At 28.0% G+C, this 15,601-nt stretch overlaps 2 protein-coding genes across 2 annotated transcripts in view; one reads left to right on the top strand and one right to left on the bottom strand.

Annotated features, from left to right (window-relative positions):
- LOC107455746 (zonadhesin) overlaps nucleotides 1-15,601 on the bottom strand; it is a 346,128-nt gene that overhangs the window by 24,345 nt on the left and 306,182 nt on the right. The window lies entirely within an intron of this gene.
- Nucleotides 1,970-15,070, top strand: LOC107441853 (paramyosin, short form-like). The gene is made up of 5 exons (XM_043038771.2): nucleotides 1,970-2,728; nucleotides 10,739-10,934; nucleotides 12,485-12,613; nucleotides 13,511-13,576; nucleotides 14,893-15,070. The coding sequence occupies exons 1-4, from the start codon at nucleotides 2,121-2,123 to the stop codon at nucleotides 13,535-13,537; spliced, it is 960 nt and encodes a 319-aa protein (XP_042894705.1). The 5' UTR covers nucleotides 1,970-2,120; the 3' UTR covers nucleotides 13,538-13,576; nucleotides 14,893-15,070.

The raw sequence follows: 15,601 nt of genomic DNA on the forward strand, positions 1-15,601 counted from the left end.
GATTTTTGACCTCTTTATTTGGTGTAAAGTTTTTACCGTCAAAAAATTTTTTAGGGAACGCAACATTATTGTAGACAACTTGCTTCTTGTACCCAGGGATATATGTCGATCTTTGAGATTAAATCTTTAGGCTTTTTAAATTATTATAAACGGTCGAATTCGATGAATTAAATCTCTCATTGAAGTCTTTGTTGTTCACCAGTTTTGCCGCAATTAATGCTTTTAGCGTGCCTTCATCAACTTAAACTGGCTTGGTGCATTTTCAAGCCTTAACACGTTGAGCGCCACGCTAATTTTGCATGTCTTGCCTTCCCACGGTTTACGCTACGTGGACGCTACAGTGCTGACGTTTATAACTCAGCAAAGATACCAAATGTATAAAAATCTCAATTTTGAATTTTTTGTCTCTTACGTTGATATTTCGTTTCTTAGAGAAGTCGTATACTTAAAATTCGATTTATTAGAACTATTCAACCAATTTCGCTCAATTTTTTTTTCTGTGTTTTACTATTCAAAATTTCCTTCTTTAAATGATGAAAAAAATTGAATAACTTACAGTTCAAAATTATTTCGATTATTTTAAAATAAATAATGAATATTTACTAAAATGTATTTTTTGCATGGAATTATCCTTCGATAAATGAATTTTATAATTGTCTGCAAAACATTTTCAATTTGCTTAAACAATCTCTAGATATTGTGAATGGCGCAAAAAATGAAATTAACATTATGGGATCCAAACTTTGGATCGCTTCCCTGATCAAACTATGGGAATTATATTTCACAGATTGCATCTAAATCTTATATTTTGGGGATCAGAAATCCGAATCCGTTAAAGAAATTGTATGTTTATTCAGGGTCATTCAGTTTAAGTCTTCGAACTTTAAGATCCGATCATTAGATCAAAAGTTATTCCGGTTGGTCAGTTTTTTTCCCTTTTCTTTTTCTTTCTTTTTTTTTCTTTCTTGGCTCATTTTCTCGTTTTTCACTTTACATTTAAAGTTACTATCTCAGATTCAGCATGGGTCTGGATAAAAATATATTGCTTTTCTCTGTGATGTAAAAGTCTCAAAAAATGCGTAACGCAAACATCAGACAAGGAAAAATGAACGAAGGTAATTATACTTCCACTGACACCTGTTTCATAAAACTACCTTCAGCGTGTCGTCGGCTGAATCACCAAATTAAGTTATTGGGCTCAAACTTTTAAAAAAGCAGTGCATATTTAAGGATTGACCTAATGTTTTACGATAATGAAAGATAAATACATAAGAAGGAAAATAATTTTTAAATAAATTTAGTTTTGTATTTTAATGATGTAAACAAAGTTGCATATATATATCCTGATACCTATTGAAATATTTCAGTAATTTATAGTAATTATTTCCAAAATTTAAATTTTTTCTCATCTTAAAATTGTCTTCAAGCATTTTGATTGTTTTAAATGAATAAATAGTATCCTTTCCTATGGGTAGATACTTTTTCTTTCTTATTCACCTTTCGCAAAATAGAAAAAAATACTATTTTTATGCAACATTAATTTATTTACTTAATCATTTGCAATGGATTATATTTTTATAAAAATTTAAAAATGAGGTTTTTAATTAAAGCAAGAACAACCTAGTCTCATTTCAAATATTCAGTATTAAATTTTATATCTTTTATAAAAATATTGCAGTTAGTATTTTCGCGTTAGTGAACTAACAATGGTTTTATGAAGCTATTTTCTATACTTATTTTTAAAGTCACAATTCAGTTTCTCTCGCCAATAACAGCCAAGACATATTTTAATCACTTAGCATTTTTTAAAACATAGATATAAATTGTTCTTAAATTTGTTGTTCCAAAATGTATTATTTTAAAACACTTCCAATAAGATAAGCCAAGAAAGCGATAAATATTTGGTGTAGAGGAGAAGAAGATACGACAAAGAAACAAGGGAATATTTTTTAAGGAACGAAAAAAAAAAGAACATAGTTGAAAGAGGAGGCGGAAAATTCTTGGTGTTCCTTTGAAGTAGATTATCGAGCCAAGACCTTCCTCTCGACAGACACGAAAATCTTTCCTCTTCGGTTCTATTCTCATTCGCGACAACCAAAAAGAAAACACATCGATTCGAAATGGCTCCTCGAGGTTCCAGCAATTGGCGAAGACCTTACACCTCCATCTACAATGACAATTATCGATATGGCACAGGATTGTACTCGGATACCCTAACCGATATTGAAAAACGATATTCCGATTCCCTTTCAAAAACCCAGCTACGATCGGACAGGAGGGACTTGAATTTTTCAACGTTTGCCGACTCAACTTTGACCGGGTCTCCATCTCCCGGAGCTGCTATCCGGGAAGCTTCTCTAGAAAGGCCTTCAATGTCGCGGCAAAAGTCCGTTCCGTCGCCCTCCTTGAATGAACTTACAAGAAGTTCTACATTTGAATCAAGATTAAATGCGACATTAAGTTCCTCGTACGAACTAGACGATGAAGTTCAAGAAGCCATTAACAGCCGAAGAGAAAAACGCCTGCAGAAAATGATGTCCAAGAATTCTGCAGAAGATTCACCACTTCCTCCCAGACCAAAGAGTTTGTATGATGATGCAGCCTTCTGGACCTTGCCGAAAGCGACTGAAGATCTTAGCATGGATTTGGATACGAAAAACAAGAGGAAACTTGGTGGTGGATCAACTACTACAAATGGACCCCGAGCATCACAATGGCGGGAAAAGAGGTGAGGTACTGTTAATTCTTTCATATCTTTATTATTTGGTGGAAAAGAACAAAAAAAGCATATAAAACTCTATGGCTTTATAAAATAAATAAATAAAATAAAAAAAATTTTAAAAAAATTATAGCCATTGAAAATAATGCACTCTCGGTGTTATCTACTATTTTTCCTCCTTTGACCAAATTAAGTCTTTTATGAATGGTATAAATATAAAAATACATGTTATAATGATTGTTGCATAATGATACATTTTGTTTATAAAGTAACTTTTAAGAAAAACAGGCTTTGTGAAAGCATACCATGAAAGAGTATAATCAGTAAAAAGAATGATAAATCATAACTAATTCTCAACTATTTACTTTCATATTCTCTGTAGTCAATAATTCCGTTTTTACATGTTTTTTTAATTACAAACAATTACTTACTTATACTTATTCATTTTTGAATTGTTCGTGAAATTAAAGCTGCTACACAGCTCCCGTCTTTTCAAATATTACAGTACAAAAAATACATTGATTAGTACAAATAATCCATGCTGTTAAAAAATCATTTCATGCATATCACAAATTAATGAGTAGAATATAAATATGATTAAAGTTAAGTATATATTTTTTCTTCACAATACCGCAGTATACGAAGTAATAAACTCTCACTTAAAATTGTCGAACAAATCATAAAGTTATTTTTACTCCCGATGTTGGATGCAAAATTAATGGAAACGTCTTTACAAACAGCATCTACTTAAATATTATGTTGACATGCATATTTTGCATGCTTTTGATAGAAAATGGAATAAATGAAGAAGCGAAAGTGTATTGAAATAAATGCAACCTTAAAAATAAATAAATAAATAATAATGTTTGGGAATTCAAATGAATTAATCAGTATGTAAGTTCAAGTGAATAAATTTAAAAAATAGTGAAATGAAAATTAGAATTGCTTTTGTTTCAGTATTATATTCCATAACAAATATTTCAAAATTTAGAAGAAATAAAAAATCATTTTAGATTTATTGCATTGAACCTTACTAAAATTGATAGATTAATTTGTAGGATTTAAAAAAAAATCCTCGATATTAATCTTTTAATAATTACAATTGTTCAGACTTTCCATTAAGTTCCTTTTCCTATTTTAAAAGTTATACATTTATTTTGTCAAAAATAAAACAAATTTAAAACTTTAACTTACCTTTAAAAAAGTAAGATTTCTAGTATTATTTTCTATTGAGATAAACTTTCATTTTGCGTTGATTAAATAAAATATCAAGCATTTTAATAAAGCTTCATTTATTCATTCATTTATTTATTTATTTATTTATTTATTTATTTATGTTTATCTTATTTATTTAGAACCACAACTTTTTTTAAAAAAAATTTTTTTTACTTGTTTTGTCGCTTTATTCGGTAGGACATAAAAGTAATAAGCCGCTTGCTTTCACCCTTTTTTATTAATTAAAATAGGTATGGCCCTCTTTTTTCGATCTTTTCGGTCTCATTTAGGGTTACGCTCTAAATTTTGAGTTTCTGTTGTGATAACCTAGGTTCGAATATAACGTTAGCTGAATGATTCGTGTATTACTGCCAACTTGCATCGATTATAAAGCTGATGCAAAACATCCTTACTAATCGATGGATCATGGGTAAGAGTTCTATTACCATCAATCTAACCAGGGAGAGTTTTCGAGGTTTTCCTTTCCATATGAAGCAAATGTTTAGTTTTATTGAAGAAGTTTTCTGTAGAGACACAGGTGTTCCTTAGTCTTCGGCATCGATTTCCAAGTTATAAAGTTTTAAGTTGAATACTAAGATTCCTTCATCCGCTAAATAAAATGTGTTGTTCAACGCTCATTAAGAAATAATTTGCCATTTTTTTTAAATATGATGTGAATACAACAAATTATTATTATTTATTTAGTTTATTGATAAATATACAATATTTGCTTTTATTAAATTACATAACGTACACTTCATAAAACTTTATTTATTTATTTACCTTTTTTAAACTATTTAATAATATTTTAGGTGTGCCCTTTATAAAAATCTGATACACAGGTTTTTTTTAAAAAAAAAAAAGAAGATATGAATACACAAGTGCTAAAAAAATATGCTGTAGTATTTATTTACGTCTCACTAAAGCTAAACAATGGGCTATATGTTCGACGGTCTGGGAAATTAAAATAACCCTGAGGTTGATCCGAAAACATGCCATCACAATTTTGATCCTCTGCAGAGGGAAGGTACCCCCGCTTTGAAATATGTACAAATAACTAATTAATAATGAAAGTGATATCTTATTATTAATTTATTTTCGTTGTCCCAAAAAGTAAACTATTATCTTTAATTTATTCGTAAATAGACCAAAAACTAATTTTAAAAAAATCCAGGCGGAATAATGATTTACTTTATTTTACGATTCTTCTATTTGTTACAATTTAAAAAGCAAAAATATTTCTCTATTTTTTTTTAAATAACTAAGAGCTCTGTTTGCTTTTCATATGAGTTTACGGTTTTATTAATGTAACTGTTACAATTAGAAAAAAGAACTCAAATTTTATATTATCATGTTTCTTTTTTTTTCAGATTTCTGTTATTTTTACACCAAAAAAAAAATAACTATTCGAAGTATTTTGTAATTGACAGTTTTTTTTCCCTGCATTTCAAAAAATAATGTTATCTCTGGTATCTACATTTGGCTTCTGTTCAAAATTTCTGAAAATATGTCATCATAAAAACTTAGCTCATCTGTTATTTATTTGTGCCGGCTGCTGTGACCTTCTGGCGGTAGCTTAAATTTAAATACACGCTGCTAAAAATAACATTTATTATTCAAATCTAGGATTAAACATTTGAACAGGACAATAAAATACTTTCGATATTTGCACTATATATACAGCTTATAGTCTTAAGACAAATAATCAATAGTCTTAAGAAAAGTCTTATAGTCTTAAGAAAAATTTTTAAAGCATTTTTCTCAAATTAGTTTTAAAAAATTAATGTCGTTAAGCGGAAAATTAGCCAAATTAATCTCAAATAAGTATATTTGAGATCACAAATCGTGATGGCAAAGTCCTTGAAGCACTGAGTTGTAACTGTATAGAACTGGACCTCAATTTCTGATAGTGACTTGAAGCCTACCCAGCTTTAGATTGTTTGTTTGGGAAGAAAAGTATACATGAAAAGTATGTAAAACTAATAAAAACAATATTAAGTAAAAAATATTTGAAATTTAATATGATTGCTTACAATTAATAAAGATTTAATATGGTTTAGTTTTTCTGTTGCGAAAATGCATAAAAAATACTATTTGTTCCTACTAGTTGATACATTGAAAAAGTAAATCAGATGATCGCCTAAGGCAGCTAGTTAAGAATAAATAAACTGTATTTTTCCGAATAATATCACACTTACTCTGGTCGGGGACGTTCTATTTCTGCGCCAGTTCAAATTTTATTAAATATACAATTTTCTCCAGAAAAAAAGAATCAAAATTCATAAAATCTAAAAATCAAGATAACTAGCTATAAATCTATCAAGATAAAAAAATTAAGATATCAAGCTCTTTGTTTAAAAATGCATTCCCTTAAATAATATTAATTATATTACCAATTACAGTATGATCTTTTGCATTAATTAATTATAGTTAAATTCAGTATTTTTTTTGGTAAGCTTAGCTCATAAAATAAATTGACACTATATTTTAATTTTAAATTTCTTTAAAATTAAATATAATTATAATTACACAGAAAAAATTCTGAAAATTATGTTCTATTTGCAAAATTTTCTTTTATTAAAAATAATTCTCTACTTTTTTTTCGCTGGTTAGAAAATTTAATTCCTTAAAATCCACTAATTTCTGACTTTACATAAAGCTTTTTAATTTTGAACAAAGGTAGCTATTCTTAAATATCATTAAATATCCACTGAGCAATCACTTTATTACTACCATCTCCGTAATATGTCGTTTTCTACCTTTTAACTTTAATCCAGCCGACGTCTACTCATATGTTATTCATATACCACAAGCGACCATGATAGGTCGTTTGTGGTATATGAATAGGACTTTCCAGTGTTAAAAGACAAAATGATTATGAATGAAGCTGCCGGATAGTTCCTTTAACTTCAACNACAAATCAAAAAGTTATTTTTACTCCCGATGGTGGATGCAAAATTAATGGAAACGTCTTTACAAATAGCATCTACTTTTGATATGCATATTTTACATGCTTTTGATGGAAAATGGAATAGATGAAAAGCGAAAATGTATTGAAATAAATGCAACCTTAAAAATAAATAATATTTGGAAATTCAAATGAATTAATCAGTATGTAAATTCAAGTAAATAGATTAAGAAAATAGTTAGATAAAAATTAGAATTGCTTTTGTTTTAGTATTATATTCCATAACAAATACTTCAACATTTAGAAGAAATAAAAAAATGATTTTATATTAATTGCATTAAATCTTACTGAAATTGCTAGATAAATTTGTCCTCGATATTAATCTTTTAATAATTACAATTGTTCAGACTTTCCATTAGATTCCTTTTCCTATTTTAAAAGTTATACATTTATTTTGTCAAAAATAAAATAAATTTAAAACTTTTACTTATCTTTAAAAAAAAATAGGATTCCCAGTATTATTTTCTATTGAGACAAACTTTCCTTTAGCGTTGATTAAATAAAATATCAAGCATTTTAATAAAGCTTTAATTATTTATTTATTTATGTTTATCTTATTTATTTAGAGCAACAACTTTTCGTTTTATAAAAGAAATCTTACTTGTTTTGTCGTTTTATTCGGTAGGTCATAAAAGTAATAAGGCACTCGTTTTCACCCTTTTTTATTCATTTAGATATGTATAGCTTTCGATCTCTTCGGTCTAAGTTCGGGTTACGCTCTAAATTTTGAGTTTCTGTTGTGATAACCTAGGTTCGAATATGACATTATCTGAATGATTCGTGCATTGCTACCAACTTGCACCGATTACAAAGCTGATTCAAAACTTCCTTAAGAATCGATGGATCATTACAGTATTTGCTTTTATTAAATTACATAATGTACACTTCATGAAACTTTATTTATTTATTTACCTTTTTTAAACTATTTAATAGTATTTTAAGCGTGTCCTTTATAAGAATCTGATACACAGTTTTTTTTTTTCAAAGAAAAGAAAACATGAATACACAAGTGCTGAAAAAAATATGCGGTAGTCTTTATTTACGTCTCACTAAAGCTAAACAATGGGCTATATGTTCGACGGTCTGGGAAATAACCCTGACGTTGATCCGAAAACATGCCATCACAATTTTGATCCTCTGCAGAGGGAAGGGCATCCCCGCTTTAAAATGTGTACAAATAACTAATTAATAATGAAATTGATATCTTATTATTAATTTATTTTCGTTGTCCCAAAATGTAAACTATTTATCTTTAATTTATTCGTAAATAGACCAAAAACTAATTTTAAAAAATCTGGACGGAATAATGATTTGCTTTATTTTGCGATTCTTCCATTTGTTGCAATTTGAAAAGCAAAAATATTTATCTATTGTTTTTTTTAAATAACTAAGAGCTCTGTTTGTTTGTTTTTCATATGAGTTTGTAGTTTTATTTTTTTAACTATTACAATAACAAAAAAGAACGAAAATGTTATATTATCATGTTTTTTTTTCTTCAGATTTCAGTTATTTTCATACCAAAAAAAAAAAATAATAATAACTATTTGAAGTATTTTGTAATTGACAGTTTTTTTTTTCGTGCAATTCAGAAAATAATGATATCTCTGGTATCTACATTTGGCTTCTGTTCAAGATTTCTGAAAATATGTCATCATAAAAACTTAGCTCATCTGTTATTTATTAGTGCCGGCTGTTGAGACCTTCTGGTGGTAGCTTAAATTAAAATGCACGCTGCTAAAAATAACATTTATTATTCAAATCCAGGATTAAACACTTGAACGGGCCAAAAAAAATACTTTCGATATTTGCACTATATATGCAGCTATAGTCTTAAAACAGATAATCAAACAGAAAGAATTTTTAAAGCATTTTTCTAAAATTAGTTTTAAAAAATGAATGTCTTTAAGCGGAGAATTAGCCAAATAATCTCAAATAAGTAATATTTGAGATCGCAAATCGTGATAACAAAGTCCTTGAAGCACTGAGTTGTAATTGTATAGAACTGGACCTATAGAACTGGACTTTCCGATAGTGGCTTGAAGCCTACCCAGCTTTAGATTGTTTGTTTGAGAAGGAAAGGTGACCGGTGCTTACTGCTGACCATATTGCCCATCTTATTGTTTGTCTCGAAATTGTTCTGCTTCTACCTTGATGTCTTCCTTATGTATCCCCTTGGTGTACCAAAAAACGCAAAATGTTTTAACGATACAATACGGTAATTTTACCAAAATTTTTCTTCTCCGTGTGTATAAAAGTGTTTGAGCATGAAATCAACTTGTACACGCTATTGAACATATACTTTTAAAAGAATTTCCCGCGTGTGCTTACGCATGAAGAAATTATGTAAAATAAATAAAAACAATATTAAGTAAAAAATATTAGAAAATTTAATATGATAGCTTACAATTAAGAGAGATTTAATATGATTTAGTTTTCTGTTACGAAAATGCATTAAAAATATTATTTGTTCCTACTAGTTGATACATTGAAAAAGTAAATCAGATCTGTTCGGGGACATATACAGAATTCCATTTCTGCACCAGTTCAAATTTTATTAAATATACAATTTTCTCCAGGAAAAAGAAAATCAAAATTCATAAAATCTAAAAATCAAGATAACTAGCTATAAATCTATCAAGATAAAAAAATTAAGATATCAAGCTCTTTGTTTAAAAATGCATTCCCTTAAATAATATTAATTATATTACCAATTACAGTATGATCTTTTGCATTAATTAATTATAGTTAAATTCAGTATTTTTTTTGGTAAGCTTAGCTCATAAAATAAATTGACACTATATTTTAATTTTAAATTTCTTTAAAATTAAATATAATTATAATTACACAGAAAAAATTCTGAAAATTATGTTCTATTTGCAAAATTTTCTTTTATTAAAAATAATTCTCTACTTTTTTTTCGCTGGTTAGAAAATTTAATTCCTTAAAATCCACTAATTTCTGACTTTACATAAAGCTTTTTAATTTTGAACAAAGGTAGCTATTCTTAAATATCATTAAATATCCACTGAGCAATCACTTTATTACTACCATCTCCGTAATATGTCGTTTTCTACCTTTTAACTTTAATCCAGCCGACGTCTACTCATATGTTATTCATATACCACAAGCGACCATGATAGGTCGTTTGTGGTATATGAATAGGACTTTCCAGTGTTAAAAGACAAAATGATTATGAATGAAGCTGCCGGATAGTTCCTTTAACTTCAACTACGTAACCAAATGAATTGAGGTCTAGGAATTGTGAGGGCCAACGCAATGAAGAGGAATTTTCCTCGTGTTCCTCAAACCATATAATCCTTCACAATATTAACAGCATATCAGAATTTTAGCTCTTGTATCACCCCACGCCTAAGTTCATCTAATCATAAAACTCCAACTTCAACTTCTCAAGGAATTCACTTACACTGCCACTGTCTTAAGAGCTCAGCTTTCTTTTTTACACTACGCGAGGCCACTAAAACCAATACTGTGACCCAATAGATCATTTGCATGAAACTGTCAGGTGGTCATAAAATGACTACTCAGTGCACAAGTTTCAGATATAGTTTTAAACAATAATTTATTTATTTTTTAATAATTTGTCAGCATTCACCATTTTAAATCTAAGAACTTGAAGATAAATAGTACAGAAATAAACTTGCAGCTAACTAAAACTTACGATTAAATAAGTGAAATTTTTCCCGAATAATGAATAATTTTGTTAGAAGATATAAAATTTCTCTCTTTCACTAATACTATTTTTTATTTCTTTTTAATTGTTTTAATAGTAATTATTCTTCCGAATTTATAAGCAAACATGTGATTCTGTTTTACAGCCGTGTACTACAAGATCAGGTTGAGAGCCTTGACAGGAAACTATCAGATTGCAGTGGTAAACTGACATCCGAATTATCTTCTTTAAAGTCAAAGTACAGCAATGAAATAACCGGACTTCACAAATCAATTGACGTGACTTCAGACCAAACAAGCGACTTGCAAAAGCTTTGCAAGAGACAAGCACTTCAGTTGCTGGTAAGTGGTAACATCCAACACCATCCAATAGTACCGCAGACTGTTTTAAACTGTATAAAAATAGCATCGTATTTTATTAAATGTTTATGCAATAAAATGTAGGGGGTTTTTTTTCATAGCACTCACGCTTTAATTTATATTCCTTCTAATTGATATCGTTATAAGCAGATTACTTCCAAAAAAACAGGGTTTGTGAAAAGCTATTTTTTATGAGTTTTACTTAGAAAAAAAACGAGTTTTATCAGGCTTTAATGAAAAGACCTGGCTTTTCAGGTTTTTACAGAAATGCTTAAATTTTTTCCCTGTAACCTTAATGAGATTATGGGATTTGCTTCAGGCATATAATATTCATTAAGATTAACTGTACTACATGTATTTCTCATGTAACTATACTACATGACAGTTTCTTACCCAGGTTCTACGTGACTATTGTAATGAGTGGTCATGTATATTGTTTTATAATGCTATACTGTTCTACATGACAGTTTCTTACCCAGGTCCTTCATGACTGCTACATGTATCAGTCACGTAACTGTACTGTACTAGATTAAAATTTCTTATTCAGCTTTTACATGACTACTACAGGTCGTTGCTCTGTAGCATACTATGCAAAGTGATAATTCATTGCCCAAGAATTAGTAAATAGTTTATAATTAAAAATAGTAAAAGTTTCATAATGTTACTTGTATTTTACTTTTTAAAAATCACTGAAGGAGATTTTATAAATAAATCTACGTAATAACTCTTAATTAAATGCGGTAGTCACCAAACTTTTACTCTCTCTAAAAACAAGCGAAAAATGAAATATTTTACTATCAGTTTCTTCTCTTTCGAGTCTTACTTTCAACCATGCCACTTACATCTATTATTAAGTGTCAAAAATAGTATTACCTCAGTTTCATTGTTTTTATCGTAAATTTTATTTTAGTTTAGCACAAAATGCTAAGATTTATTATTGAAAAGAGAAATTCAAACCGAAAAAATTACATAATAAGTTGCTGCAATTTCAGAAACAAATGACACTCTTAAGTTATTCCCTAAAATAATGAATCGAATGTTTTCAATAGAACATTTAATTAAAAGTTTTTATTATCATAAAGATTAATACTAAACTTTCAAAATATTTTTCGTCCCATTTTGAATGCCCGATTGAATTTATTTTTTACTCTTTATTCTCAAATTCAATATATATTCTTGAAATATAAACAAATAGTTATAATTCATTACGGTAAATTAATAAATAATTTTGAAAGACTAGTATTTTTGGTACTGAGTTCGTTTTTTTTTTTTCATACCAAGGACTGAAAATAATACTCTTATCGATATGGGATTCCATCCCAGGTATTTTAAGTTGCAATACAATATCACTTTCAAAAATTAAACACTAGTACAAATAAAATGCAATGTAATATATTTCATGAAAGTAATTAAATATATACGCATTTTCAAATTTATAAATTAGTCGTTTAACTGTAAAAGAAATAATCCTTTTTTTAAAGTCATATCCAATATGTTTAAAACTTAATAAGTTTTTTTGTATCACATTCTAGGAATTACAATCAGCTTATGATGACTCCCAAAGAAATATTCAAGATGCTTTAGAGGAAATGAATCTTTGGAGAAACAGATGTAAATCTTTGAAAAAAGACATGGACAAATTACGTGAAGAAGTAGAAATGGTAATTATTATTTTTTTACAATGTTTTGGTTTTATTAAAAAATTTTATTTTCAATTCCAGTGCTTCTATTTCAAACTTAAATTAACCATATAAATGCCAGTTCTTTAAATTTTTCGTTAAAAATGTTTGAATGCACCGTAATCAAAACTCCAATTGATGAAGAAAGCGGCAATGATAAGTTGCAATATTAAAATCATTATGATAATGATGATAATTATCTTTGTTTGAATTTTGAAATGTTTAAATTTTGCACCAAATGAGAAACATGACTGAAAAAGGGGGGGGATATTTTTTTTCTTCCCTTTAACTACTCATAATCATGTAAACCACAGTACTCTGACTATTTTTGAAACTTACAAGTTATGCAACTGAAGTATCACTGTCCCGAATTACAATGAGTTTCGGCACATATGAAATAATGCCTAGAATAATAAAAAAATATTTAAGAAATTTAGTCTATTTTACTTTAATAATGGAAAGATATGTTGTTTTTTTCTTCAAAAAATAGATATTTGAATACTAACTATATCCCTTAAATTTTGAAAATTTGGTATTAAATTATTCTCACTGCTTTCAGATTCAGTGCGAATGTTTTGAATTATTTATCGAATAAATTTTAATTTAGAAAATCACGCTGTCTCGGGAATCATAAAAGCAAGAACATTTTTAAAATAATTTACTATGTGTACTTTTTACGGCAAACATCTCTAAAATTATGCCGGGGTAAAGGGAAATTTTTTTATACATCACTATTTTGTACTGAAAAATCAGAACATTATTTGTTTTAAAAAATAGCGTATTTGGAGAGTGACACTTGAAATAATTACAAATTAAGGTAATAATTATCATATATTAATTATAAATCATATCTTTTATTCATATATTATATTTTTTCAGGCTGTACACAGAACCAGTAAAGAATGAAGAAAATAGACTTTTGCTAAATACCTATTAAGATATTTGGTAAGAAATCTGAAATGCTACTATTCTGTGGTGCAAAAATATATCTTTATACTATTTATATTTGATCCATTTTTTAACTCTAAATTTAAAAAAAAAACTACAAAATATTTTTAAAGAGATTGTTCTAATGAAACAAACTTAATTACTGAAGTTAAGCGTATAAGTTTCGAGAATATACGCGGTGATGTAAAATTGTCGTTTTAACTTAGATATTCAGTAATTAGTGTAATGAATTTAATTATAATTTTAATCTTCACCAAATTGCAAAAATGAAAGAGAGAGGTACATGTACTCGGCGTGTTTACATGGAAATAGCAAGCGGAAAAATCAGTTTGTTAAATTTTTTAATTTATTTGCTTAAAGTATTTATTTAAAGTATTATTAAAGTATTTATTTAAAGTACTTATTTAAAGTATTGTTAACAAAAACTTTATTTGTTGATATGTTTATAAATAAGTAGAGTAACAGAACTTATCAATCCTATCTATATTAGGTGATATCGGTAATCTCATATCAAAATTGGAAAGGTACTATTTTAGACCTTTCTGTGTGTTCAGGGTTAAAAGTCCAAATCCTTTTCAGGCAGCACAAAAATATAATAAATAAAGCTTTAATTCATAATTATTTTAAATTCAAACCTTTGCACTCGTATGTCTATTTTATAAAAAAGCTTTATTATCGTTCCTGTCATGAGTAGATTGAACTAATCACAGTATTAAACACTATTGTTCACCTTAGTCGATAGGCTTTGGAGATACATAAAATTCAAAATAATATTTTAAAAACTGCTCTAAAGTATAATAGCTCTTTTCCTTTTTTTAAAAAAAAGAAGAAAAAAAAGGGGGGGCTTTTTTCTTCTTTATCGATTAAGAAGAAAAAAGCCCCCCTCACTTTTTTTATGTTCATCCTGCCCCCCCCACCCTGTCTATTATGTTCATCAAAGAATAATTAATTTCGACAAGTAGAGTAACGATTGCAAAGAGTTAATAAAATAAATAAATTTCGAACAATACAGGCAATTAAAAAATACCTCTTAAAAAAGTTTGAGTTTCACAGACCTGAGGTAAAATAATAATTTTTCTACAATTTAATAAAAATAAAATTTTAAAAAGTAATAGGAAAAATAATTTTACATTTAATATGCTTACATTTTTATTTCCCTATAGGACTTTTTATCTACTAACACTTACTTTCTTTTTAATACTTTTCTTATTAATGTTTTTCTTGTTAATATTTTCCTTTTTAAAAGCAATTTTATTATAAATGACTGTTTTGCTCTGCGATTATTTTTAAAAATTTCTTCTTTTTTTTTTCAGAAACTAACCAAAACAGAGAAACTATAAATCCTGCTAGATTATTCTCCCGAAGATTAAAGAAGGAAGATGCAAAATACTGTTAATGATATTTTGTCATTCATTAAGTGTCTGATAACACCTTTTTGAAAACATGAAAATTCTTTATCCACCGCATAATAAAAGATTCATTTGTTTTCTATTTTGACTGAAATTATAACACATGTACACTAAACATCCTTATAAAAAAAAAAAAAACAATGTGACTGGTACACACATGTTTGTTATACATAGACTGGGTGTTCCATTTTAAACAATCTCTTAGTATATATATTTAGAATATTTGCTAACAAATGTGAAGTTAAAAAAAACACATGCAATTAAGCTAGGAAAATTTAAAAAAACATAATCAAAAAATGGCGAATCTTTGTCACGGTTGGTAAATCTCAACTCATCAAAACCTGAGTGGTTTCAAGATAAAACTAAGAAGAAGAGAAAGGTGATTTTAAGAGACATCATCCAGCAAATAAATGGATTTTAATATTTTTAATCCCACCTACTATCTCTCTACCTGAAGAACTCCCCTCGCCAATTATCTGCAACACTGCCGTTGACAATGCTTATGTGATAAATTTTTTCAAGTAGGGTCACGAGTTTTTACTCAGGTCGGGGAGTGAATTAAAAATCGTTTTCCTCTTGTGCTCGAAATGCGTTTTTACTTGCTTCCATAGCA

This window comes from Parasteatoda tepidariorum, chromosome 1 (assembly GCF_043381705.1).
Source record: "Parasteatoda tepidariorum isolate YZ-2023 chromosome 1, CAS_Ptep_4.0, whole genome shotgun sequence".
Taxonomy (NCBI): domain Eukaryota; kingdom Metazoa; phylum Arthropoda; class Arachnida; order Araneae; family Theridiidae; genus Parasteatoda; species Parasteatoda tepidariorum.